The 26934-nt window shown below is 45.3% G+C and overlaps 1 protein-coding gene across 2 annotated transcripts in view; it reads left to right on the top strand.

Annotated features, from left to right (window-relative positions):
* INSR (insulin receptor) overlaps window positions 1-26934 on the top strand; it is a 157272-nt gene that overhangs the window by 98384 nt on the left and 31954 nt on the right. The window contains exons 7-13 of one of the 2 annotated variants that reach the window (XM_037139999.2): window positions 278-404; window positions 8853-9103; window positions 10191-10358; window positions 14566-14767; window positions 16326-16361; window positions 21145-21419; window positions 22293-22429. In XM_037139999.2, the coding sequence (XP_036995894.2) occupies window positions 278-404; window positions 8853-9103; window positions 10191-10358; window positions 14566-14767; window positions 16326-16361; window positions 21145-21419; window positions 22293-22429 (1196 nt within the window). The remainder of the gene's footprint in view (window positions 1-277; window positions 405-8852; window positions 9104-10190; window positions 10359-14565; window positions 14768-16325; window positions 16362-21144; window positions 21420-22292; window positions 22430-26934) is intronic. The other variant, XM_037140000.2, reaches the window with a different exon arrangement.

A 26934-nucleotide genomic window follows, 5' to 3' on the forward strand; every position in this document is an offset into this window, starting at 1 on the left:
GAACTGTGTCAGGTCTCTCAGAAATCTGTAATTATTGGCCTGTTGTTCTTTCTGCATTGGTGCCAACTGCTGTTATTCGGTTGAGCATCTGGCCAGGTAACTGACTGGCAGTAGGACCAACTGCCATGACCAGTTCTTGCCTTTAAATCCTGGGTGACGTGGAAGAGCAGGTTGACCTTTCCTTTTTCGTGGACATTCTCGGGAGAGTAGGATCACTGCTTTGGGCTGAAACAAATGATGAACTACTAATACTGTCTTTTGAAAAAATTTTTTCTAGGTGAAAATGAATTGCTTAAATTTTCTTACATTCGGACAACTTTTGACAAGATCTTGCTCAAGTGGGAGCCGTACTGGCCCCCTGACTTCCGAGACCTCCTGGGATTCATGCTCTTCTACAAAGAGGCGTAAGTACCGAGGGAAGAGGTGTGGGTGTTACGTGTGTGCTCGTGGCTCCCCTCTGAGGCTCCTCTCTGTCTCCTTCCTGCTTGTGGAATAAATTTGTGGAATAAACTTGTGGAAAAGCCAGTAATTAAAGCAGACAGGTTTCATCTGGAAATCCAGATGGGCCAATCTCCCAAAGCAAAATTCCATTTTGCCTTTTATATGTACATCTCAGCAGCTCTCCTCAATGAAAAGTCATTCCATTTAGTTAATAGTTTTTTTAATTTCATTTTTTGCCTATTTTGTATTTTTCCAACATTAAGAAAATTGTGGGAGGGAGACCCAAGATGGTGGCGGAGTAGGTGGATGTTATACTCACTGCCTCCCAGGACCAAACTGGAATTACAACGAAAATATAGGGCAACCCACCTGAAAAACCAACTGAAGACCAGGTGAAGAGAAGTCTCATAACCAAGGATTTACAGAAGAAGCCACGTCACGGCAGGTGGGACGGGCAGCGATGAGAGAAGGGCTGGCCCCACTCCCATGGCTGGCAGCTCAGATTCTGGAGGGGTATCTCAGCTGCAGAGGTTCCCCCTGACAAGCAGGGGTCTCAGCTCTAAGCTGGGCTTCCCAAGCCAGAGCACCGAGCCGGGAAGAGGTGCCCACAGAATACCTGGCTATGAAAACAAGCAGCGATTCTGCCTGACAGCAGTGTGCTAGAGACGCAAGTACCTTTTTAAAGGGCAACACACAAAATCTTGTTCACGGCCACTGACCCTGGGCTCTGTCAGAGGGAGGGTGGAGTAGAGTAGAGCTGCTTGAGGAGAGATGGGAGGGAGTTTATGGCTCAGGGGAGAAAACTAAAGAGATAGCTGCCAGGATCCCTGTGCTGAGCCCTCTCCTGCACCACAGACGCCATCTTTCTTGGGTGGAGAACTCCCCTCCGTGTAGCATCAGCCTGGGGAAATGCAGCCGCCTCATTCTCTGGGCTCCCTGTAATCCACCCCTGCTGAGGAGTCAGCTGCCTGGGCCAGGGTGTTGAGGTCCGAACAGACTCAGGGGACGTCAGTGACTGAATTGTGTGGCTTTGGGATGGGGCCATTCCCACTTACCTGTGAACTTGACCTGTAATGCATCCCCTCCATGGGAAATCCACTGGTCCCACCCTCCCAAGTCGTGGTGGCACCACCCTGCTGAGGTCTGGACAGAATCTGAGTTGTGTGGCTCTGGGGTAAAGGCCATGACCCTCAACCTCTCCAAAGCCTGACCAACATTTCCATCTCGTGGGGCTCAACTAGCCCTATCCTCTCAACACCCCCACCAGCTGAGCTTGGGCAAACTCTGAACAGACTGAGTTGTGTGGGTCTAGTACAGGGGCCATTTTTTTTCTCACATGCCCAACCTATGTCGAGACCTCCCATCAGAGGGCCAAATCTTGGTCTGTTTGGGCCAGATAAACTCTACTGGCCTCACCCTGATGACTCCCTAGACTCGGCCCCACCACAAAGGTGTTTAAGCACCCAACAGGTGGCAGGTAGACTTGGTGTACCTGCGACATTTGCTGAGTGGCCTCAGACCCAGCACTGGCACCACGTTTGAACCTGTTTCAGTCTGGTGAACACCACTCAGCCCTCTCTGGTGACTCACTGAGAACCTACCTTAGACAACTTGACTACAGCCAGTGACTGAGTGTAACAGGCAGCTGGCAGGCAGAGGTGGATCCTAGAGTGCATTGGGACTTTTGCTGAGCTGCCTCTGGACCCACTGCTGGTAAAAGTGCCCTTAGTGTGTGATTTGGTCCTCCCTGCACATACTGAGGCCTAACAGAAATAGTGACAACTGCAGATTGCTTTGTAGCATCAGGAAGGTTGCCCAGGGCCAGTAACAGGCAGTGTCTGACATTGGACCACTTCAGAGAGTCCATCCCAAGAGGTCACAGAACCAACACACACAGTGGCCAGCTTCAGACCACATCAGAGCAGGATCTGATTAGCTTCACAAGAGACACATCCAAAGGGGGGATCTCAGCAGGCACAGGATCCTACAGAGGCGAATTCTGCTTCACGTGGTCAGCACCTGAACTACAGCTTGTACACTGTGGTTGGGGATTATCCTCACAGCCAGCATGGGCCAGTAGCATCAAAATTCAGTTCCAACAGGAAGGCCCACATTACCCACACAAAGGGTATTTCTGGAAAACCCAACCAAGGTGATCAAGGAGACTGTGCCACTGGGTCTCTCAGGACACCTACAATATAAGTCTACGCCATGAAGACTGGGAGTCCTAGCAGATCTACCCAATACATAGAAGCAAACACAAAGAGGCAGGCAAAATGGGGAGACAAAGAAACATGCTTCAAATGAAAGGAGAAATCTTCAGAAAAAAGAGCTTAATTAAATGGAGTCAAACTATGTATCAGATATGGAATTCAAAAAGAATGGTTGAAGGGATGTTCAAGGAACTTAGTGAGAATTACAACAGCGTGAAAAAGGATATAGAAACCATAAAAAGGGACCAGTCAGAAATGAAGAATACAATATTTGAAATGAAGACTACACTAGAAGGAACAAATTGTAGGTTGGATGAAGCAGAGGACTGAATCAGCGATTTGGAAGACAGGGTAGCAGAAAATAATCAGAGCAGCAAAAAGAAAAAAAGAATTTCAAAAAGTTGCGGATAGTTTAAGGGACGTTGGGACAACATGAAGAGTAATAGGATCTGCATCATAAGGACAAGAGAGAGCAAGGGATCGAGAAACTATTTAAAGAAATAATGACTGAACATTTCCCTAACCTGGTGAAGGAAAAAGATACACAAGCTCAGAAAGTGCAGAGAGTCCCAAATAAGATGAACCCTAAGAGGCCTGCATCAAGACAAAACAATTAAAATGGCAAAAGTTAAAGACAAAGAGAGAATCTTAAAAGCATCAAGAGAAAGGCAGTTAGTTACCTACAAGGGAGTTTCCATAAGACTGTCAGCTGATTTCTCAACAGAAGCACTTCAGGCCAGAAGGGATTGGAATGAAATATTCAAATTGATAAAAAGCAAGGACCTACAAGTAAAGCTACATTACCTGACAAGGCTATCATTTGAAGCTGAAGGTGAAATAAATAGCTTCCCAGATAAGAGAAAGCCAAAGGAGTAAGTACCTATCCATGCTCACTTTAAATGTAGATGGCTTAAATGCTCCAATCAAAAGACATGGTAGCTAAATGGGTAAGATAACAAAACCCACATATATTCTGGCTACAAGAGACCCACCTCAGAACACAAGATACACACAGACTAAAAGTGAGAAAATGATAAAAGAGACTTCATGCATATGGAAATGAGAAAAAAAAACAAGCTAGCAATTCTTAATGTCTAATGAAATAGACTTTAAAGCCAAAGTTATAGTAAGAGAGAAAGACACTGTATAACAATAGAGAGAGAAAACCAACAAGAGGATATAATCCTTGTGAACATTTATGCTCACACATGAGCACCTAAGTATTTATGTGAAGGAAATCTCAGTGGGTGTAAAGGAGAGATTGAAAGTAATATCGACATAGTAGGGGATTTTAACACCCAATTGACATCAGTGGATTGATCTTCCAGACAGAAAAGCAACAAAGAGATAGTAGCGCCTTAAATGACACAGTAGATCAGATGGATTTAATTGCTATCTTTAGAATATTTCACCCCAAGGCAGCAGAATGAATACACATTCATTTCAAGTGCACATGGAACATTTGTAGGACAGACTATCCGATAGGACACAAAACAAGACTCAGTATATTTAAGAAGGTTGATATGTCATGCATCTTCCCTGACCATAATGGCATGAGGCTAGAAATCAATCACAAAAAAACCGCCCTGAAAAACACAAAAAAGACTTAGAGGCTAAATAACATGTTAATAAACAATGAGTGGGTTAATAATAAGAGATCGAGGAAGAAATCAAACAGTATCTTGAAACAAATGAAAATGAGAACACAACAACACAAAATTTATTGGACATAATGAAAGCAATCCTGAGGAGAAAATGTGTAGCATTACAGGCCTATCTCAATAAAACAAGAAAAAGCTCAATAAACAACCCAAAAAAAAGCCCAAGGTGAGTAGAAGAAAGGAAATAATAAAGATCAGAGCAGAAATAAGTGAGTCTAAAACAAAAATATAAAAAGATCAGTGAAATTAAAATGTGGTTCTTTGAAAAGATAAACAAGATTGCCAGACATTTAACCATCCTCATCAAGCATAAAAAGAGAAAAGACACAAAGAAATATAATCAGAAAAAAATCAGAAAAGAGGGAAGTAACAACTGATAGCATACTAAGAAAGTACTATGAACAACGATATACCAACGAATTGGACAATCCAGGTGAAATGGATGAATTCCTAGAAACATACAATCTTCCAAAACTAAATCAAGAAGAATCAGAAAATCTGAATAGGTAGTTACAATTAAATTGAAGCAATATTAAAAAAAAATTCCCAACAAAGAAAAATCTGGGACTAGATGGCTTCACAGGAGAATTTTACTAAGCATTCAGTGAAGAACAAATACAAACCCTGACTGGTGTGGCTTGGTTGGTTAGAGCATCATTCCCCTATACTGAAGGTTGTGGATTCAGTTCCTGGTCGGGGCACACACTTAGGTTATAGGTTTCATCCGTATGAGGCAACTAACCGAACCCATCAGTGTTTTTCTCTCACATCCATGTCTCTCTCTCTCTTTCTCTTTTCCCCACTCCCTTATTCTGTCTCTAAAAGCAATGAACAAAATGTCATAATGTGAGGGTTAAAGAAAGAAAGGAGAACAAACAACTGTCCTTCTCTAATTACTCCAAAAATTTCAAGAGGAGGGAACACTCCCAAGCTCATTTTTTGAGGCCAGCATTATTCTAATTTTAAAACTACATACAGAGTCTTCAGAGAAAGCAAAATTACAGGCCAATATATCTGATGAACATAGACGCTAAAATCCCTAACAAAATATTACCAAACTGGATTCAACAATACCTTAGAAAGATCATACACTATGATCAAGTGGGATCTATTTCAGAGATGCAAGCTTGGTACAATATTTGCAAATCAAGGAATGTGATACACCATGTAAACAAAACAAAAGATAAAAACCACATGGTCATATCAATAGATGCAGAAAAAGCATTTGATACAATCCAGCACCCATTTACTATAAAAAAAATCTCAGGAAAGTGGCAGTAAAGGGAGCATACCTTAACATAATAAAGGCCATACATGAGAGACCCACAGCGAATATCATAGTCAATAGGCAGAAACCAAAAGTATTTCCTCAAGAATCAGGAACAAGACAGGATGTCCACTTTCACCACTCTTATTCAACGTAACACTGGAAGTCCTGGCCACAGCAGTCAGACAAGAAGAGGAAATAAAAGTCATCCAAATTGGAAAGGAAGAAATTTGCAGATGACATGCTACTGTATATGGAGAACCCTAAAGATTCAGCAAAAAAACTACTAGAAATGATAAACTAATTCAGTAAAGTAGCAGAATACAAAATAAATTTCAGAAATCAGTTGCATTTTTATATACCAATAATGAACTATCTGAAGAAACTAAGAAAACAATCCCATTTACAGTTGCATCAAGAAAAGCAAAATCCCTAGAAATAAAATTAACCAAGGATGTAATAGACCTGTATTTGTAAGACACTGAAGAAAGAAACTGAAGAAGATACAAAAAAGTGGAAGCACATACCAAAGTCATGCATTGGAATAATTAATGTCATTAAAATGTCCATACTACCCAAAGCAACCTATAGATTCAACGCAATTCCTATGAAGGTACCAATATCATATTTCACAGAACTAAAACAGATATTCCAAAAATTTATATGGAACCCAGAATAGCCCGGAATAGACCCGGAATAGCCACAGCAGTCGTGAGAAAAAAGAGCAAAGTTGGAGGAATCACACTACCTAATATCAGACTATACTAAAAGGCCATTGTAATTAAAACATCATGTACTGGAACAGAATAAAAACCCCTAAAATAAGTCCATACCTATATGATCAATTGATCTGTGACAAATAGGCAAGATTATACAATGGGGTAAAACCAGTCTATTCAATAAATGACATTAGTAAAATAGGACAGTGTCTGCAATTTCAGTGTAAAAAAGTGAAACTAGACCACCTTCGTAACCCCATACACAAGAATGAATTTGCCCTGGCTGGTGTAGCTCAGTGGATTGAGTGCGGGCCTGCGAACCAGACATAAGAATGAATTCAAAAATAGATTAAAGACTTAAATGTTAGATTCAAAACCATAATAATCCTAGAAGAAAACATAGGCATAAAATCTAGGACAGTTCTTGTTTCAGTATATTTTCTAAAATATTTACTTGGATGAGAGAAACAAAAGAAAAATAAACAAATGGGACTACATCAAACTAAAAAGTTTTAGCATAGCCAACAAATCCAACAAAATGAAAGAAAACCCATTGGATGGGATAACATATTTGCCAATGATACATCTGATAAGGGGTTAATGGCCAAAATTTATAAAGGCCTTATAAAACTCAACACCAAAATAAAAATGCAATTAGAAATGGTCGAAGGACCTAAATAGACATTTCTCCAAAGAGTGCATAAGATGGCCAATAGACATATGAAAAGATGCTCAACATTGCCAATCATCAGAGAAATGCAAATTAAACTATACACCTGTTAGAATAGCTGTAATCAATAAGTCAGTAAACAACTGCTGGCAAGGATGTGGAGAAAGGGGAACCCTAGTGCACTGTTGGTCAGAATGCAGACTGGTGGTGCCACTTGGAAAGCAGTATGGAGATACCTCAAAAATTAAAAATGGAACTGCCTTTTGATCCAGTGATTTCACTTCTGGGGATATACCTAAAGAAATCTGAAATACTAATTTGAAAGAATCTTTGCATCTCTATGTTCATTGTGACAGTATTTAGAATAGCCAAGATTTGGAAGCAGCTCAAGTGTCCATCAGTAGATGAGTGGATAAAAGAGCTGTGGCACATTTACAAAATGGAATACCACTTGGCCCTAACAAAGATGAAAATTTTACCCTTTGCAACAGCATGGATGGATCTGGAGAACACTATGCTAAGTGAAATAAGCCACTGAGTGAAAGACAAATACCATATGATTTCTCTCATACGTGAAATGTAATGAATAGAAGAAACTGATGAACAAAGTAGAAATAAGGACATGGACAGCTGTCAGAGGGGAGGGGTGTTGGAGGAATCAGTGAAAAAGCTGAACAGATTGAACAAGAAACCCCCCGTAGAAATCTCATAGAAACAGTCAACAGTATGGTGGTTACCAGATGGAAAGTGGGATTGGCAGAGGGAGGAGAGGGTACAGGGAGGTAAATGGTGTTGGAAGGAGACTTGATTTTGGGTGTTCAACACACAACACAGTGTAGAGATGAATTGTAGAACTGTACACCTGAACCTATGTAATCTTATTAACCAGTATTACCCCTAGAAATTTAATTAAAAAATAAAATGATAACTGTTACAGTGCTTCAAAGGGCAGGGTCATGGAGAGTGGGCTGGCCCCGGAGGTCAGGGGGGGCTTCCCCGGAGGAGTGAGAAGGGACTGAAATCGCAGGCAAGGGCCAGAGTCACAATGTCAGAAAAGCCAGAGGAGGCGCAAATGCAAGAACAAGGCGAGAGCAGACACCTCTATAACCAAGTGACAGGTGGAAAGGAGGAATGTGAGGCCTGGTGGGAGAACAGGCTGGAGAGAGGTAATGGAGGGTCTTTTTACATGGCCTTGTTGACCACGTAAGAAACTTGATCTTTACCAAAACCACTGAAGAGAACAGAAGAATCGTGGGAAAGGCACATAACAAAACTGATGAGCATTCGAACTGATCTAAGCGTCCAGCCAGGGCACTGTGCTCGCTGCTGGCTCTGTGCAGCCCCCGCGCCCACCACAGCTCTCTGAGTTCCCACGTTCTCAGATGGGCACAGGGGTGGCGTTAACATCCAAGGTGGCTCTACTTCTTGGGACTGACCATGTGCGCCGCCGAGAGGCTGCGTGCGTGCTCTCATGGAACCTCACCAGCGACTCCTGCGGTCGCTGCTGTCAGGGTCGTCATCATCACCTTTGTTACTGGGAAACAGCGTTAGTCACTACTAAATATTATTCCTTATTAGACATTATGTGATGTTATTTATTACTGTAACTGCATGTACAGGATATATAATATTATGTGTAATGTACTATATAATTAAATTAAACAGTATATAATGTTGTACAACGCTAAATAAAATGTGTTATTAAATAGTATTAGTCACTACTACTGAATATTATGGTTGAGAAGTCAGCGGAGGTGCTGGTTTTCCCTGTGGCACAAAGCTGCCCCTGAGAAGATGCGGCCTGTAGGGTGTGACTGACCTGGCTGCATCTCCGGTCCTCAGAGCCAAAAATGGTAACTGTCTTCTCTTTCACCTTGAAAGCCCTTATCAGAACGTCACGGAGTTCGATGGACAGGATGCATGTGGGTCCAACAGCTGGACAGTCGTGGACATCGACCCGCCTGTGCGGTCCAACGACCCCAAGTCCCAGAGCCACCCCGGGTGGCTCATGCGGGGTCTCAAGCCCTGGACTCAGTATGCCATCTTCGTGAAGACCTTGGTCACCTTTTCTGATGAGCGTCGTACATACGGGGCCAAGAGCGACATCATCTACGTCCAGACAGATGCCACCAGTGAGTATCGCATGCGGCTTCGGGGTTTGCGCAGGAACCAGAGGTGTTGCCTTTACCACGCGGCGTGGCGGTGTGTTGTGAAGGGCGTCTGGAAGGACTGGTGCCGAGGTTTGCCGTTTCAGAGGACGAGGCAGCAGCAACCAGCCGCTGGAGGGGAAAATTTTCAAATACTCACAAAAGTAGAAAGAAAAGTAAACCCCATGAACCATCCCTCAGCTTCAACGGTCATCATTATTTTGCCATTTCCCCCATCCCCATCCCACACCTGCCCTGTGTTTTGGGGTGTTGGGTTATTGCGGAACAGTTCAGTTGTATCTATACTTCTCCTGTAGTAGTGGTTTTCAGTTGAGGGTGATTCTGCCCCCAGGGGACCTTTCTCGAGGTCTGGGGACTATGCATTGAGCCAGGGGAGCCTCGGGCTGCTGCTCTGCACCCGCAGCACCCAGGATGGCTCGCACGCCAGCAGAGCTGCGGGCAAGAAACCCTGTCCTGCAGGGTAGAGCCCAAACTTCGTGAATCACTCCCAGCTTTTTCAGCAAGTGCCCTCTCATCCTGTACCCTCTGGCAATACCGAAGGACTTAGAATTTCTGGGAACTTCCATCTCTCAGGCGTTTGTACACACTGTGTCCTGTGTGTCATCCCTCACAACTCGCTCAGCCACCTCCATCTGCATGGGAAGGTTTTGTGCTGCCACAAAACCTTGTGGTGCCAAAAATGGCATCTAGCTGCCAAAATTTGCCCTATAACTGGGTTCAGTTTGGGGTGTTAACCAGAAAATACGAGTTTGTCTCTTCCTTCCCCAGCATCTTCCCAGTGCCCCAGACAGAGCCTGGCCTGTGTTGGAGCTGGGCGAAGGGAGGGACAGACGGATGCCCGCGGGATCTGTGTGGTCCGTGGCAGGGACGGACTGTGATTCCATACCCGCTGTCCTTCCCAGGCTAACACTCTGCGTGCCCCCAGTGTTCTCGGACGCTGCATGTCACTGCAGCAAACACCTTCAGGTTTCTCTGACCTGTGTGTCCCCTCACACCTGCCCTACGGCTTGCTCCCTCCACATAGAGGACCTGTTTTCTTTTACCCCTCCAGATCCTTCTGTGCCCCTGGATCCCATCTCGGTTTCTAACTCCTCATCCCAGATCATCCTGAAATGGAAGCCTCCCTCTGACCCCAACGGCAACATCACGCACTACCTGGTTTTCTGGGAGAGGCAGGCGGAGGACAGTGAGCTGTATGAGTTGGATTATTGTCTCAAAGGTGAGTGTGGGCAGATGTCCCACATCCAGGGAAACATCTCTCTTCCATTTCCTGGTGTGCGCTTGAGAGCAGGCTTGCACACACTGCTCTGCCTCACACAGAAACACACATGCACATTTCTAAACATGACAGCGTGAGCTCACACTCTGAGGTCTTGTGTGGAAACCAGGTATTTCCCACGTTTTGGCACCATTTCTGTCTGGGATTTTCTCCTCCCCCACCCTGCCTGGTGGGGGTGTTGCTGGGTTCGCCCACGGGAGCCTGCCTTGCTGGACTAGAGCCAACTGAGCGTGCTGAGAGTTGCCTGAAAGAGTCAGGGAAGGACTTCGGCCCTCAGTCTAGACCTTCAGGTTTTGAGGGAGTGATGATCTCTTTCCTCCTGTGCTTTCTATCAGAAATTTATGCTGATGCTGATTTTCTTCAGTCTTTCATCTTATTTACTTAATGGGTTTCCTTCTTTCTGCAGGAAAAATGAAAAAATATTTGAAGCCTCAAACTAGTTTGTATAAATTAGTTTAAGATTATTTTTAAAATGGCCCTGGCTGGTGTGGCTCAGTGGTTGAGTGCCAGCCTGCAAATCAAAGGGTCACTGGTTCAATTCCCACTCAGGGCACATGCCTGAATTGCAGGCCAGGTCCCCAGTAGGGGGTGCTCGAGAGGCAACCATGTGTTGATGTTTTTCTCCCTCTCTTTCTCCCTCCCTTCTCCTCTCTAAAAAATAAATAAAAATCTTTTTAAAAAAGGTTACTTTTAAACAGATTTTAAAAGACTCCAGCAAACTGGAGAAACAGGTCACTTTTTTCTTTAGTTGTTTTTTGATTGTTATCATTTTTCTATAGATTTTTTTTTGAGTTAGTGATCTTTAGTCTTTGACCTTGGGGTTGCTGGAGAGGCATGGCTGAGGCCAGGAGCTCTTGGTCATCTCTGGGCTGAACTTCCGACTTGCTGTAGGGCTTTGGGCAAGTCACTGAGCTTGTCACCAGCTGCCTCCTTTTTGGGAGAAGGGGCAGAAGGACAGGTGATCTCTGGTAGCTGTCCCAGCTGTAGGTTAATGGGCTATGTTTGTGCCTGAGACCTCATTCTCTGCCTTAGCTGAGGGCTGCAGGTGGGATTTATTTCCACAGGCGCTTTGTATGACTTGAGAGTGAGCCCAGTCATGGCCTCAGCAATGAACTGCTGGTCCCACATCACAGACGGAGACTGTCAACTTTTCCCTTTTTTTTTCCAAACAGCAAAAACTTTTTAAATTTATTTATTTATTTATTTTACTTTTATTGTGGAAGTCTAAATCTGTCATTGCAATGTGATTATTTAAACGTGGTTTGATTTCTGATGATCCCAAATTTGTGTAATTAAAAAGGAAACCTGCTGAGGGTGGACACTGTGTGGCTCACAGGAGGTCCCCAGAGGACTCGGGTCACAGGGACAGTGACTGGACTAGACGCTGGGGCAGGGGCTGGGGAGGGGGAGGAGTTACTGTGTAATGGGAGGGGCTGGGGGACAGGGAGGATGGGTGTGTAAGGGGACAGAGTTTCAGTTTGGGAGGGTGAGGAAGTCCCACAGACGGAGGGTGGGGATGGCCACACAATAATGTGAACGGACTTAATGCCACTGGACTGTGGGCTTGAAAATGAGTAAGACGGTGAGTTGTGTGTTAGGCGTACTTTACCTAATTTAAAAAACCCCAGTGCATACCCGAATTTATAAACTTACTAACACACTCAAAATAATTGAATATACTAATCATGACCAGTAGTGGCTTCTTATTAGTATCCAATATTAGGTTTTTTTAGCTTTATTGAGGTCGCTTACAAATAAAAATTGTAAGATATTTTGTAAATATTTATTTATTGTTTGATATTCATTATTTGATATTTAACTTCTAAATATCATACAAATTAAAATTCTAAGGTATCTAAAGCATACATCGTGATGACTTGACATACGTACATGTACATTGTGAAAGAATCCCTCCCATCTTACGTATTTTGGGGACCGTAAGATGCACCTAGGTTTTAGAGGAGGAAAATAGGGAAAAATTGAAGCAAAAAATGTGGTAAAATATTTCATAACCTATGACCCTGCTCTACCGTCTCCCTCCCCACCCCCACAGTGAGCCAGGCAATCGGACTATAAGACGCACCCCTGTCCTCCCAAATTTGGGGGGAGTGTGTCTTGTAGTCCAAAAAATACGGTGGTTACTTAATATCCATCTGTCACTGCACACATCCATCTTTTCTTGTTTGGTGAGAACATTTAGAATACATGTTAACTCAGCATATTTAAATTATACAGTACAGTTTTATCAACTGTATGGCTTTTTATTGTGATTAAATACGTGTGACATAAAATTTATCATTTTAATCATTTTAAGTGTGAATTCAGTGGCATTAAGGACAGTTACAGTGTTGTGCAGCCGTCACCACCCCCATCTCCAGAACCTTCTCATCCTCCCAAACTGAAACTCTGTCCCAATAAACATTAACTCACCACCCCTCCCCCAGCCTGTCTCCCACCATCTACTCTTTGTCTCTATTTGAGTGTCCTAGGGATGTCCTTATGCTTTATAGTCACAGAAAACTGTGGGACACCAAATGTGACGAGTGGGTGCCACAAAGGGTAACAGGTATCAGGAGCTACGCTTGCACCTGATCAGAAAAGTCTCTTCTCTCCAGAAAATTGTGAGAACATGCCCCCGTCCCCAACCCCTGCCACGAAGGAAACCTAACTTTTTTCTATCTGTAATGCTGTGATTGGCCCTCTGACATTTACCCAGCCAGGTTATTCCACATCTACTAATAAATGTAAGAAGTACTTTTTAAGAGTCCCTTGCAGCCCCTAAAGCTTTGTGAATACTTGGGCTTCCAAGCAGATACTCACCATTTATAGAAAAATACTTAGGGCTCATTGTCTAAGGGACCATTCAAGGGGAGAGGAAGGACGGAAGTTCCTTGGCACGGCAGACCCCGGCAGGCGCCAGACAGCAAAGGCTGGTGAGACTCAGAAGGGCGGTCGTGGACTTTGCCCCTGAGGAGTGGTGTGCGTTCTCCACCAGAAGTGTGGCTGTGCAGTTTGACCTCAAGGGTCAAGACACAGCCAGCCGTGTCACTCAGCAGCTCTGTGATTGCACAGCTGCTATCTCGAGAGGTGGCTTTTGTTTTTTTTTATTCCCTTTTCTGAGCTGATTCAAACAATTACCCCCCACTCCCCTCTCAAGTCTTTAGTCCGGGCTTCCGCTGCTCAGCAGAGTAGGCTTTCCCGGCCGGGAACCCCTGGGGTGAGGCCGTTCTGAGAAGTTCAGGCTGACCAGCAGCGACCCAGCCTCTGCCCTTTGGAGGCCGGTAGTCCCATCTCCCTCCACGTGTCCCAACTACCAGCACTACCTCCAGATCTTGCCCAGTGTCTATGGTGCAGCATCAGCCCCTGGTGAGAACCACCACTCTGATCTGTCTTAGGAATTCCTGAAGGAGCTGTAAATTCTGGCATTTGTGCTGCACAGTTTGAGGGCTCAGTGTGATGATCACCAGTTCTCTGAGCCAAACACTGCAGACATCCTGGTAAATTCTGCTCTGTCTTCTGGCCTCCACAGCCATGTGGTTGGTTGATTAGCTTGATTCGTTCATTCCACTGTGACTTGGCTCCCCTGCTCTTTTCTAACCCTGCCTCCCACTGTTCTCTCCCACATGGTCTTTTGCTATATTGGGTCCTTGGTGTCCTTCAACATGCCAGGAAGTTCCCACCTCTGGGCCTCTGCGCTCTGTCTGAACAGCTCGACACCACCATGTGCGCACAGCTCCTGCTCAGCCACTCTCTCTGAGGCTCCACGATAAAGAGCACTCCCTTATCCTCTCCTCTGACCCTGCTACCAGACCCAGGGAAGGTTATTTATTAGTTTATCGTGGTGTATTCCCTGCTCTTCTCAGCAGTGCCCCTGCACTAGAAAGTTCCATGAGGGCAGGGGCAAGCCTGTCTGTCCAACAAAATCTTCAGCCCCGTGGGGATGTGGTGTCTGGCAGTGTCTGGAACATGCATCTTCTCAGTTGGCATTGTTTGAACTCTCCTGTGAAGGGGCTTTTCACAGTAGAACTTGAATCCAGACCCTGGCTCCAAGCTCTGTGCTGTTTGCCCAGCTGCTCTGAGCAGGTCCCCGTGGCTCTGCGTGTGTGTTTCGTGGAGGTTCAAGTCCATCTGCTCTGCCCTTCTGCAGGGTTGAAGCTGCCCTCGCGGACCTGGTCCCCACCGCTCGAGTCAGAGGGCTCCCAGAAGCACAACCAGAGCGAGGAGGAGGAGTCTGCTGGCGAGTGCTGCTCCTGCCCGAAGACCGATGCTCAGATTCTGAAGGAGCTGGAGGAGTCCTCGTTCCGGAAGACATTTGAGGATTACCTGCACAATGTGGTTTTTGTCCCCAGGTCAGGGGCTTTCATTGCTTTGGGGTTGGGGGTCATGACCTAGGGAACAAGATGAAGCAGGGACCCAGAGAGTCCGTGCTGAGTCCCTTCCCTGCACGGAGGAAGAGAGCCCATGGTTTCAACAGGACCCTTACTGGGAAGAGCAAATAGTCATCAAAGACGGGGAGAGTTTAGAATAATGTTAACCTTTGCTTTCCGACTCTCCAGAACTCTTTAACCCATCCTGTGGTATCCATCCGAGTTCTTAGACGAACTTTGTATGGTTGTTAATGTCAGTCTTGAGAGATGGCCTAGGCTTCATTTATCACCAAGTCTCAAGCTGAGAGCATTCTCTCTTTTTAAAATCTGTGTCAGCTTCTCATTCTTCTGGAACTTTCTATAGCATCTTCAGACCCAGAAACTTCTCCTGTTTAAATATGTTGCATCTCCTGTTAGTTCATGGAGGGATTTACTAATGTACATTTGATCTGCTGAGAGATTTTGCAGTGAAAATGACTCTAGGCTTTTCAAGCATTTTTACTTGTACAAGCAAGTACCCTTAGGTACAAGGCAAGTTTTGCGGGGGTGGGGGGTGTGCGGAATCTCAGGTTGTTTCACCTTTTTCAGTGCCTCAGTTTGCTCATCTGTAAAATGAAGGTAGGAATAGTCCCTGTCCTTTAGGATTGTGAGATTCCACGAGTCGTACCAGGAGTCCTGGCCTTGACACTACTGGTGTTTGGAGCCAGATAGTTCTCGGTGGTGGGGCTGTTCCGGGCATTGTGGGCTATGGAGCAGTATCCATGGCCTCCCTGCGTTGAGGCCTGCAGCACCGTCTGCATCACGTTAGTTTATGTTTACAGCCGCCCACTGAAGCAGGTGTTGCCTCCCTCACTCACTCTCGTCAAGCCTGTGTTTCTGAGCAGATGAGAACTTGCTCCAAGTTATCCCAGCAAATGTGTGATGTGGGCTTTGATGGCCTTATGCCTTTTCACCTTTGACCTCTCCTCTTCACCCTTAAAGACTTTAGCAGACGGCTACCCAGAAATGTCTGATATAATGGGCCATTCCCAAAGCGGATGGAAACTCCAAAAGGTTTACATTGGGATAAAGCAAGATTCTAAAATGTGTCTCTTCAACCTCCACCCTCACTTGTCATCCAAGGAGATTAGATGTTTCCTTAGATCCGTCAGCATGACCCTCCTCCCTCCCTCCCTTCCTCCACACAGCAGGCATTGAGGCAGTTACCATTTACTTGCTAAAAACAAAATGCTGCTGAACTTGGGGAAATAGCTGAGGTGGGTGTGATTATGGCTGAGTTTAAATGAAGTCAAGTTTGACACCCAAGGGAAACCCCAGATGACAGGTCCCTGGGGTTATTTTCTCTATTTTTTCTCCCTCTTGCTAAGTTCTCCATACCTGTGGGGGAAGATGTGGCTCGAGTGATGGGAAAAAGTGGTCCATGGTGAATGGCAGGGTGCCTTTGTGCTGCTTGGACAGAAGGTGGCCTCCAGGGTGTTAAAAGCAAGAGATCTGTCTGAAGTTCTGTCTGTACTCAAAGTAGTTGGTTTTGTTTTCACAGAAAATCCTCTTCAGGCTCTGATGCTGAGGACAGTAGGTATGACTCACCTGTGGGACATGCACATGGCCCCTGGGGGCTGCTCAGCGCAGGGCCAGTGGATCAGGCAGGGCAGAAAGCACGCTGCACCCCTCTGCGGCCCAGGGGTCCTGTGGCTCGATGCACTTACAGGGCAGCTCTGCCAGGACTGGGTGCTTCACAAAGTCACGCCTTCGCTGCCTTCACCCTGAAGTGGGATTCGGGCACGAACTCGGGGAAAAGTCTGTACTAACACTTCTCCTCGATGCCACATGTTTTCTCCCTGCATTCGCTCACTGACCATTGATCTGTGCCTGCTGTGGGCATAGAACTCTTCCTGTGCCCCAAGTCTAAACCGTGTGTAACAGGTAGTAGGGAAGACTGGCCTGGAAATAGAACATTTTTATTGGGGGGTGACAAGTGTGGGACTCCAGGTGTGACTAGGTGTGCCATGCTGCTGGGCTCCACTGGACTGTGCTGTGCCGCCCTTTGAATGAACTTCGTTTGTTCACTTCAGATGGAGTGTTGTGTTGGAGGCGAGGATGATGGGCAGGATAGGACCAGAGGGCTGGCAAGGCGGTGGAGCGAACTGTGGGCTCTTGGGGGGAATCGGAGGCAAGACTGGAGAGGTAGAGTGGGGCCAGGCGAAGGATTTTCAATTTTATTTTTACTGAGGTAACATTATATTATTTTCAGGTGTACAATGTAAAGATTCAATATTTGCATCTATTGCAAAATAATGATCGCAGTAAGTCTAGTGAACAGCCGTCACTTCACATAGTCACACATTTCTTTAGTCACAAAAAGTTCAAAGTCACAAAAGCTCTTGTGATAAGAACTTCTGAGATCTACTCTCTCAGCAGCTTTCAGATACAACATGTTAACTGTGTCCCCACTGTGCACTGACCCCGGGACATACTTGTTTTATAACTAGGAATTGTACCTTTTCTTCCACCTCATCCCCTTTGTTTGCCCTGGTGATTTTATTCTGTAAGCAGAGTTTGCTTGTTTGTTTACATTTAGGCTTCGGTGTGGCCCTGGTCTGCCCCCAGTGGCTGCTTGCCATATAACCTTGCAGAGAAAAGGTCTAGAAATTGGAGGCCTTGGTCCACACCCAGGTTTCTTGATCTCAGCTCTGTTGACACTTGGGGCCAGATTGTTCTCATTTATGGGGATTTCCCAGATCTCCCATCACTTGATTCCAGCAGCACCACCTCTCCTGCATGCAGTGACAACTGAAAATGTCTCCAGACAGGCCTCGTACCCCTGTCCCCGGTCTGGGACGGGGCGCAGAGTACCCTGGTTGAGCCCCCTGGCTGAGTGGTCTGGCACACAGGTGCAGGGCAATAACATGCCTTGTTTGTGGGGAGTGGAAGGACCAGCTGATATTTGGTCATGGGTCTTTTGAGACCAATTTGTGGTCTTTTTGGAGATAATCCTTGTGGCATATACGGTGCATTTTGCCTCTTTGACGAGATCATTTTATGTCTTAGTTGTTGAGGTGCAATTCCACATCCGCGCCTTGGTAATTTTTTCACGGCCCACTGTGACTTGCAGGGGTATTTGGGTCTTGTTGATACAGATATATCTTTGGTTTCCATCTGAGAGTGTCACTGGTCTTTCCATGCAAACAGACCACACTGAGAATCTTGATGAGCAAGCCTCAGAGCAGAGGCTGTTCCCTGGCCACAGGCCTTCTGACTACAGGGCAATAAACAAACACTGGAAGTTGACTTTAAACATGTGAACAGAAAGCTCTACTTCCTGGTAATTAAAAGCCAATTACTTAGATATCTTTTCAGTCAAAGCAGAAATGGAAACTTTCATCACTGTCTGTCTGAAAAATAATGGAGATGTGAGTCACATACCTTAACTTACGGAATATTGCAAAGCTGGGCTTTGAGACAAATCAGTAGACTTACATGGTTTCTTAAGAAAGAATTTAAAATGTAAAACTATAAATGTATCAGGGAGCAAGGGGAAAATCAATATAGCTAAATTTGTAAATAAAATCAAAAGGGGAAAATCACAAATAACTAGGAGTTACAAAGTTGATGAAACTAGGGTCAAAGGAAGATTTTAATACATTGAATTCTCTTGTAGGATGCAATTTGAATATGCAGTTTCAATGAGGTGGAAATTTTTAACTTGTCAGAGCTGATTCAAGAAGAAGTACAAAAATTAAATATTCTTATAACCTTGAAAAAAGACTAAGAAAAGATGTTCAGTTTCTTTAAAAAAAAAAAAAACCCAAGACCCTTGACCTAGAGAGTGTTACAGAGAAGTTCGTTCAGACTTGAAAAAAGCAGTTTTCTTCTTATAATATGGAGACTTTTCCAGAGCATGGAATCTATTCACCAAGTTTTTGCCTTCTTTTTACGGAACTAAAATAATACCTCTTAGCAGTACCTGACAAAGAGGGCCCATTGAAAGCAAAGCCCAGGACTAGCTCCTAGGCAGCGTCACATGCCGGTGTCACGAGCAGAACACGCGCCGGCAGGGCTGTGTGTCCAGAGGGGCGAGACCCGGAGACCCGGGAACGTGGTCTGACTCATCAGGGGCCCAGTATGAAAAAGCAGGCAGTTCACTTGGTAATATTGAGAAATTCTAATTTAGAGAAAGAAAGGAAAAAGGCCGCAAGACCAGTATTACCTACACCTAGCCAACAGCTGAGCCGTGGTCGCCGACCTGGCTCTGGGCACCCAGTGAGTGCAGTTGACAGGAGCAGAAAGGGGAATTTAAGAGAGCGGACTGTGGGGCACGAGATCCTCAGCGCTGGCAGACGCCGCGCCCAAGCCGGTGCCCACCGGAGAGGAGGTGTGTTCACCACTCGGCCTGGCACCCCCCCCCCCACCCCCGCCCCGTTCCCCTCGCAGCTGCGCGGGGGCGGCTCGAAAACCCTCGAGGGTGGAGTGGTTGTCACCAAAGCCGCGTGCCCCATGAAACAAGATATGTACCCTCTAACACGTGTGGTAAAAGTGCGCTGGCCTAGTTTCTGATGTGTTCCTTGAAAACCCAAGGAGACCAACTGTGAAACTCGTAGCGTGAGAATTCGGAAAAGTAGGGACAATGTAAATAAACAAAAGCTCGAGGATATACTAGAAGTAATTCGCATATAAAACAGGGGGGAGATTGTTTTCGTAATTGCCAGAAAACCTAAGTAACCCCACGTACAATTACCTGTGGGGAGCTTTATTTTAATGTGTATTTATGGTTTACGCTGTCCCGGTTTTCCCAGCCGTCGTCCCCCCAGGCCCGCTCTGGCCGCTTTGCCGAGGTAGAAAACGCTGCAGAGCGCGGGAAAGGCTGTTGCAGGCCATTCGCGGACAGCGCGCTGGGGGGCGCACGGACCCAGGCGCGCCGTGCGCTCAGTGGGGGCGGCCCCTGGGGCAGAGGGTGCAGCGCTGAAAGACGGGAGAAATGGGGCTTCCTGGAGAGCAGGATGAGGTGCGCAGCTCCCTGCACAAGCACCCGGGGAGCAGCAGAAAAGGAAAGAAAAATTCCCACGTAGCGGTATGAAGAGGTACAAATAAAGCAGTAGAGTGGTACTTGAAAAAAAAAATATCTCTCAGGTTAAAAAGCTGAAAAACAAAGAAAAGAAGAATGAAACCCCTTCAACCTCAGTCAGTGGTGCTGGAGTGTCACGGGCCACTGGGAGGCTGCTGGGGGCCTGAAACTCAAGGTCAAGGTCCAGATAGGAATTGAGCTGAACGTATTAAGAGGCATGACCTAGTGATTCTCTTCTAGGAATCTGTTTAGGACCTAATAAGACCATCAGACAATGATCCAAGCAATATTTATAATAGCAAAAAGGAATGGGGAAAAACGTTCTTACATTAAAATTACAGGAGGATGTCTGAATCCGTTGTGACTCGCGCATGAACTGGACTGTACAGCTCCCCAAGTTCTCTGCAACAGCATGTTAGTTCCACAACGAGGAGAAAAATCCTCATTTCACACTGAAAAAGAAAAAATGCAAATTGTGTTCTATCAAATATACTGTTTTCAGGAAGATGTTTGATAAATGCTCCTAATACAAGTGAACAAAGTGTATTATAAAACTAACTTGGTCCTCATCACAGTCACATATCATATTTCTAGGAAGAACATCGCCCATAGGAAACAGCAGGCATTGGAAAGATGAGTCATTAGAATTTTCTTTATACAAATATTTTTTGGTATTTCTAAACTTTTAGGCTACCAACATCTAGATTTTTCAATATAGCATTTTAAGGGAAAAGAATGTATAGGTTGCATGGGTGTTTCTTTGGAGTTACTGGGACCAGCCTCTCTGGTGATGTTCTTTTGCTAACAACTGAAGTTGAGTCACTCAAATTTACAGGCGCCCTAGAGGGTTGTAAGACTTGGAAGACGCGTTTCTCCTTTTTAAACTGATGGTCAGTAGCTCAGAGTTTTGGGCAAGTGCCATTTATCAGGGCTTCCTGAAAAGCTTGACCCTTACAGGCTTTCGGCATCTTATTTTTTAACGCTGACCCTGGCTGGTCTGTTAACTGCAAAATGGGAACCTGAATCACACCCGCTGAGGGCAGGCTCCTTGCGTGTCAGGATGGTGGTCCTGACATCCCCAGCCCTATCTGGGTGGGCCTTCCCATACTTCCTTCCAGTGCTTCTAAGGACATCTCGAAAGCTGCTCTGGGTTGTAATTCCCGGCAATTTGCACTTTAATTCACCTGCTCCCTCAAATCCCAAGCTCCACAGTCTTCACTTTAAGCCTGGCATTCTCCAGGAGCATTTACTTACAGGTGGCACTTGCGTGACTGTGTGTGTCCTGTTGTTGTGACAGGCCATCGAGGAAACGCAGGGCCCTTGGTGAAGAGGGCAACGTGACAACGGCTGTGCCCACAGCTCCTGCTTTCCCCAATACCTCGTCTACCATTGTCCCCACGGACTGGGAGGAGCATCGGCCCTTTGAGAAGGTGGTGAACAAAGAGTCACTGGTCATCTCCGGCCTGCGCCACTTCACCGGCTATCGCATCGAGCTGCAGGCTTGCAACCAAGATGCCCCCGAGGAACGATGCAGCGTGGCAGCCTACGTCAGTGCCAGAACCATGCCTGAAGGTAGGCGGCACCTCACAGGGCTGGGCACCCACACAGACCAAGCAGAAGCCCTCTCCCCTCCTTAACTTATTTGCCTTTATTATTTGTCCTTTACTGTTAGTCTTCCCCAATCTCACTGAGGTACAGTTGACATATAACGTCATGTAAGTCCTCTAACACAGTGCGCAATGTGCTGATCGACTCCCTCACACGTGCGCTCTGATTGAACTGTGTCTGCCACCATGATGGCAGTGGACACCCCCGTCAGATCACACTGTTACCAGTTGTGTGTGTGTGTGTGTGTATGTGTGTGTTTGTGGTGAGAACATTTAAGTTCTACACTCTCAGTACACAATACAGTACCGCTAACTATAATCACTGTGCTGTACATTATTAATCTCACAACTGGGAGTTTTACGCTTGACCACCATCTCCCTGTTTTCCCACCACCCAGCCCCTCGGAGTCAGCAGTGTGCTCTTCGTTCAGCTTTTCCGGATTCTGTGTGTGAGATCACACAGTGTTTATCTCTCTGTGTGACCTATTTCACATGGCATAATGCTCTCAAGGTCCATCCATGTTGCCTATTTTATTTCTAGTTACATTGGCCATACAGAGCTGGCATATAAACATGAAAAAATGCACACAAGCCATAAGAAAAAATAAAAAATACATACATGTAGTGGGTTCTCCAAAAACACAGAACTAGTGGGACGTAAGACAGACATAGGTATGTGAACAGTCCTGTGAGGTGAGTCTCATGTGTTCTTTCTCCAACAAGGGAAATGGGATATAGGAGATTATGTAACCAACTCAAGCTCAACAGTTGGTATGTGGTGGAGACGGGATTTAATCCAAGGTCAAGTCCCTGCCCCTAACAACCACTCACCTTACAGCCAAGGCAGATGACATTGTTGGCCCCGTGACCCATGAAATTGAGAGCAATGGCGTCCATTTGATGTGGCAGGAGCCCAAGCAGCCCAACGGTCTGATTGTGCTTTATGAAGTGAGTTACCGGCGATATGGCGATGAGGTAAGACTCTTGACACCTGGGCATGGGCCTGCAAGGTTGCCGTTGGTACCTCCTCCCTTTCCTTAAATTCTCGCCCAAACGCTTCTCTTGTTAGATACTTCCCTGTTAGGACTGAAAGCCTTGATACGTAACTTTCCAGGGAGGTGGGGCAGAAATGCCAGTCCACAGACTCTGTTCAGTAGTTTCTCATGTTGCTTTTCAGGTCTGCCCAACAAGTTGAATGATGGCTGCCTGCATTTGTCCTTCTGGCATGACAGCAGACTTATCTCAATTTAGAGGGTTATCTGAGTCTGGAAATACATAACTAAAAACCATAATAAGTGACTTTTGTTGGGTGCCTGTCTTTCCTACCAGACATTGTGCAGGGTGAGGGGTGAGTGCCAAGATGTGCATGACAGGGGGTCTAAGAACAGAAAGCAGCCAAGCCACCCCGAGGGCTCACTGTGTGCCATGCACACGCTGAGGTCTTTACATACGGTATCTCATTTATTGTATTTAATCACATCTGAGAAGTGATTAGAGGCCGAGTTATTTTTATGGACCACTAAAAAACAAAAAAAGATACTGCCACCTCTAACTGTGAGGTGGTGTTACCTCTAAGATGTGTTCCAATTCTAGAAATGTCAAAATGTGAAGACGATATGCCCCTTGGATCTGATGGGAGTGCAGTAAATGCTCAGAATAACTCGGTGAGCTTTGTATTGAGACTTCTAGAATTTAAGCTGTGTCCCAAGCCATACGAATAGAGTCAGGGTACAAACCCGAGTCTATCCAAGGGTTGGCAGCAGTAAAGGGCCAGCTAGTAAATATGTTTGGCTTTGTGGCCAGTCTCTGTTGCAGATACTCAACTCTGCCATCATAGCGTAAAAGTCACCATATAGATGATGTGTAAATGAATGGGTGTGGCATGTACCAATAAAACTTTATTTTTAAATATATTTTATTGATTATGCTATTATAATTGTCCCTTTTTTTCCTCCCCTTTATTTCCCTCTGCCCTGCACCCCTCCTCCCACCAGCATTCCCCACCCTCCTCAGTTGATGTCCATGGGTTGTACATATAAGTTCTTTGGCTTCTCCATCTCCTGTACTATTCTTGACTTCCCCCTGTCTATTTTGTACCTACTATTTATGCTTCTTATTCCCTGTACCTTTTCCCCCATTCTACCTCTTCCCCCTCCCCACTGATAACCTTCCATGTGATCTCCATTTCTGTGATTCTGTTCCTGTTGTAGTTGTTTGCTTAGTTTGTTTTGGTTTGTTTTTAGGTTCAGTAGTTAATAGTTGTGAGTTTGTTGTCATTTTACTGTTCATATTTTTTATCATCTTCTTTTTCTTAGATAAGTCCCTTTAACATTTCACGTAATAAGGGCTTGGTGATGATCAACTCCTTTAACTTGACCTTATCTGGGAAATACTTGATCTGCCCTCCCATTCTAAATGATAGCTTTGCTGGACAGAGCAATCTTGGATGTAGGCCCTTGCCTTTCATGACTTTGAATGCTTCTTTCCAGTCCCTTCTTGCCTGCAAGGTTTCTTTTGAGAAATCAGTTGATAGTCTTATGGAAACGCCTTTGTAGATAACTCTCTTTTCCTCTTACTGCTTTTAAGATTCTCTTCTCATCTTTAATCTTGGGTAATGTAATGATGATGTGCCTTGTGTGTGTTTCCTTGGGTCCAACTTCTTTGGGACTCTCTGAGCTTCCTGGATTTCCTGGAAGTCTATTTTCTTTGCCGGATTGGGGAAGTTCTCCATTATTTGTTCAAATAAGTTTTCAGTTTCTTGCTCTTCCTCTTCTCCTTCTGGAACCCCCGTGATTCAGGTGTTGCAGTGTTTCAAGTTGTCCTGGAGGTTCTTAAGCTTCTGCTCAGTTTTTTGAATCCTTGTTTCTTCATTCTGCTCTGGTTGAATGTTTATTTCTTCCTTGTGCTCCAAAATTGTTGATTTGAGTCCTGTTTTTTTCCCTGTTGGTTCCTTGTATATTTTTCTTTATTTCACTTTTCATAGTCTTTACTTCTTCTTGTATTTTGCAACCATACTCAGCCATTTCTGTGAGCATCCTGACTACTAGTGTTTTCGACTCTGATAGGTTAACTATTTCTTTATCACTTAGTTCTATTTTTGGAGCTTCAATCTCTTCTTTCATTTTGGCCATATTTTTTTGTCTCAGTGTGCCTGTTACATTCTAAGGGGCGGAGCCTTAGGTATTCACCAGGGCAGGGCAACCCATGTTGCTGCTTTGTGGTACTGTCTGTGGGGGAGGGGTCAGAGAGGGAATAATGCCACTTGCTTGGTTCTGGGCCCAATTTCAGTCACTTCTCCTGCTACCCACAAGCAAATTGGACCCTTCTGATGCTGATTCTTAGGGGGTGGGCTTGTGTAAATTCTAGGATCCAGTGGGTCTCTCCAACAAACTCTCCTGTGAGGCTGGGAGTTTCTCCCACTGCTGCAACCCCCAAAGGATTTTACAGTCAGAGGTTTTGAGACTTTATTTGCCTGGTGCTGGAACCCTGGGTTTTGTGGTCTGCATGGCTCCCCAGTTGTTCCTCCCAGTTTATCTGCACACAAATGTAGGACTGCCCAGTCCTCCAGCTGCTACCTCGCTTACCTGGTCATCCAGCCACTGCCTTGGCTGCCCATCTCCGCCCTTCCTAGCAGTCCAGGTGAATGTTTTTTCTTTAACTCCTTGGTTGTTGGACTTCCATACAGTTCAATTTTCTGGCAGTCGTGGTTGTTTTTTGTTTTTAAATTTGTTGTTGTCCTTCTTTTGCTTGTGAGAGGAGGAGGCAAAGTGTATCTACTTACTCCTCCATCTTGGTCAGAAGTCCCAGTAAAACTTTATTTACAAAAGCAAGCAGTGGGCCACATGTAGCTTATGGGCCATAGTTTGCCAGCATTTGAAACTGCCTGATTTCTTGGACCTTTAGTGTCCTGTAACCAGGTGGGCACAGTATGGCTTCCCCAAGCCAGAAAGAACAGGTGGGTCTCCCACTGTCAACCTCTCCTGGAACCACCTCTACTCTTGGTGCCCCAATATTCAGCTTTGACAATGATTTAAAACTGAAATCAAACTACAGGCCTGTGGTCAGAATCTTGTCTGAGGCCTGTTTTTATACGGCTGCAGAGGGTTGTAAAAAGAAATAAAGAAGAATGTGCTCAGTGTGAGTACAGTGGCCAAGCCAGCATCAGTGCAGGAGGGGCCTCTCAGGGTTGCAGACAGAGAGGCATGACTCATGGAGGGTCGTTGTTGCCAGACTTGTTAGTATCTTAACTTGTGTATGTTAATCCCATATGTCCCAAGGAAGTAACTCAGAATGAGGGGTGATAAAAACTTTATTAATAAGATTTTCATCCGATTTTGCTGTGTGCAGCAAAAAGTGCACACATACAAGATGTATGTCTGTTTGAAATGGATACATAGAAAATGGTATATCCAAAAAACAGGTGGATGCACAGGTATTTATTTATTTGTTTTAATTCTCACCTAAGGACATGTTTATTGATTTTTACAGAGAGAGAAACAGCAGGAGAGAGAGAGAAGGAGGGTGAGAAACATTGATGTGAGAGAGAAACGTCAGCTGGTTGCTTCTTGTGCGTGCCCCTACTGGGTCCGAATCCACAACCCAGACGTGCCCTGACCTGAAATTGAGCTCTCGACCTTTTGGTCCATGGGACAACGCTGTAACTAACTGAGCCACACTGGCCAGGGCTGAATGTACAGCATTTTACAAGGGTGTTTGGGAAGACCTTTGTTCTGTATAATGTAAAGGTTGAGATTACAGGCTCTGGGCTTTAGATCCTCATATTCCACCAGCACTTCAGAAACCCTCCTGCCCTCATCAGACTAACTTATGGCACAATGGAAGCTTATTAACTCCCATAACTGAACAATTTAAGGAGTTCAGGCATGGCTGGATCCAGAATTCCTTTGGATCAGTTGCATCCTAAGGATTCTTGCAGTGAGCTGAGCAGCTCCTGATTGTCCTTCTCTGGTTTCTGTTGTTCCAAGCCTCGTATCCTCTCAGCATCAATACTGCCAGAAGAGAGTGTCCTTTGTCCCAGCTTGAGGCCAGGGGACATTCAGGCACCAGTCCCATGGCCAGGTAGTGCTGTACTGCTGATGGCCTCAAGCATGATGGTTTTTTCGTAACAGCGTTATTGAGATACATTGACATGCTGTAAAATACACCCATTTAACATGTACAATTCAGTGGTTTTAGTGCATTTACAGAATTGTGGAACCGTCACCACAGTTCACTTCTAATATTTTTATCACCCCCCCAAATAAACCTCATATTCTACCTTAGGCATCACCCCCTAGTCTTCTTGTTCTTGGCCTTCTCTGTCTTCACTTTCTGGCCATGACTTCTCCACTCTCTGTCTCTGTGGATTGGCCTGTTCCGAACAGGTCATGTGAATGGATCGTGTATATGTGGCCTTCTGTCACTGCCTTCTTTCATTAGTATAATCGTTTCAAAGCTCATCTGTATTGTAGCTGTATCAG

Source organism: Artibeus jamaicensis, unplaced genomic scaffold, assembly GCF_021234435.1.
Source record: "Artibeus jamaicensis isolate MK-2021 breed Jamaican fruit bat unplaced genomic scaffold, CSHL_Jam_final scaffold_286, whole genome shotgun sequence".
Lineage (NCBI taxonomy): Eukaryota > Metazoa > Chordata > Mammalia > Chiroptera > Phyllostomidae > Artibeus > Artibeus jamaicensis.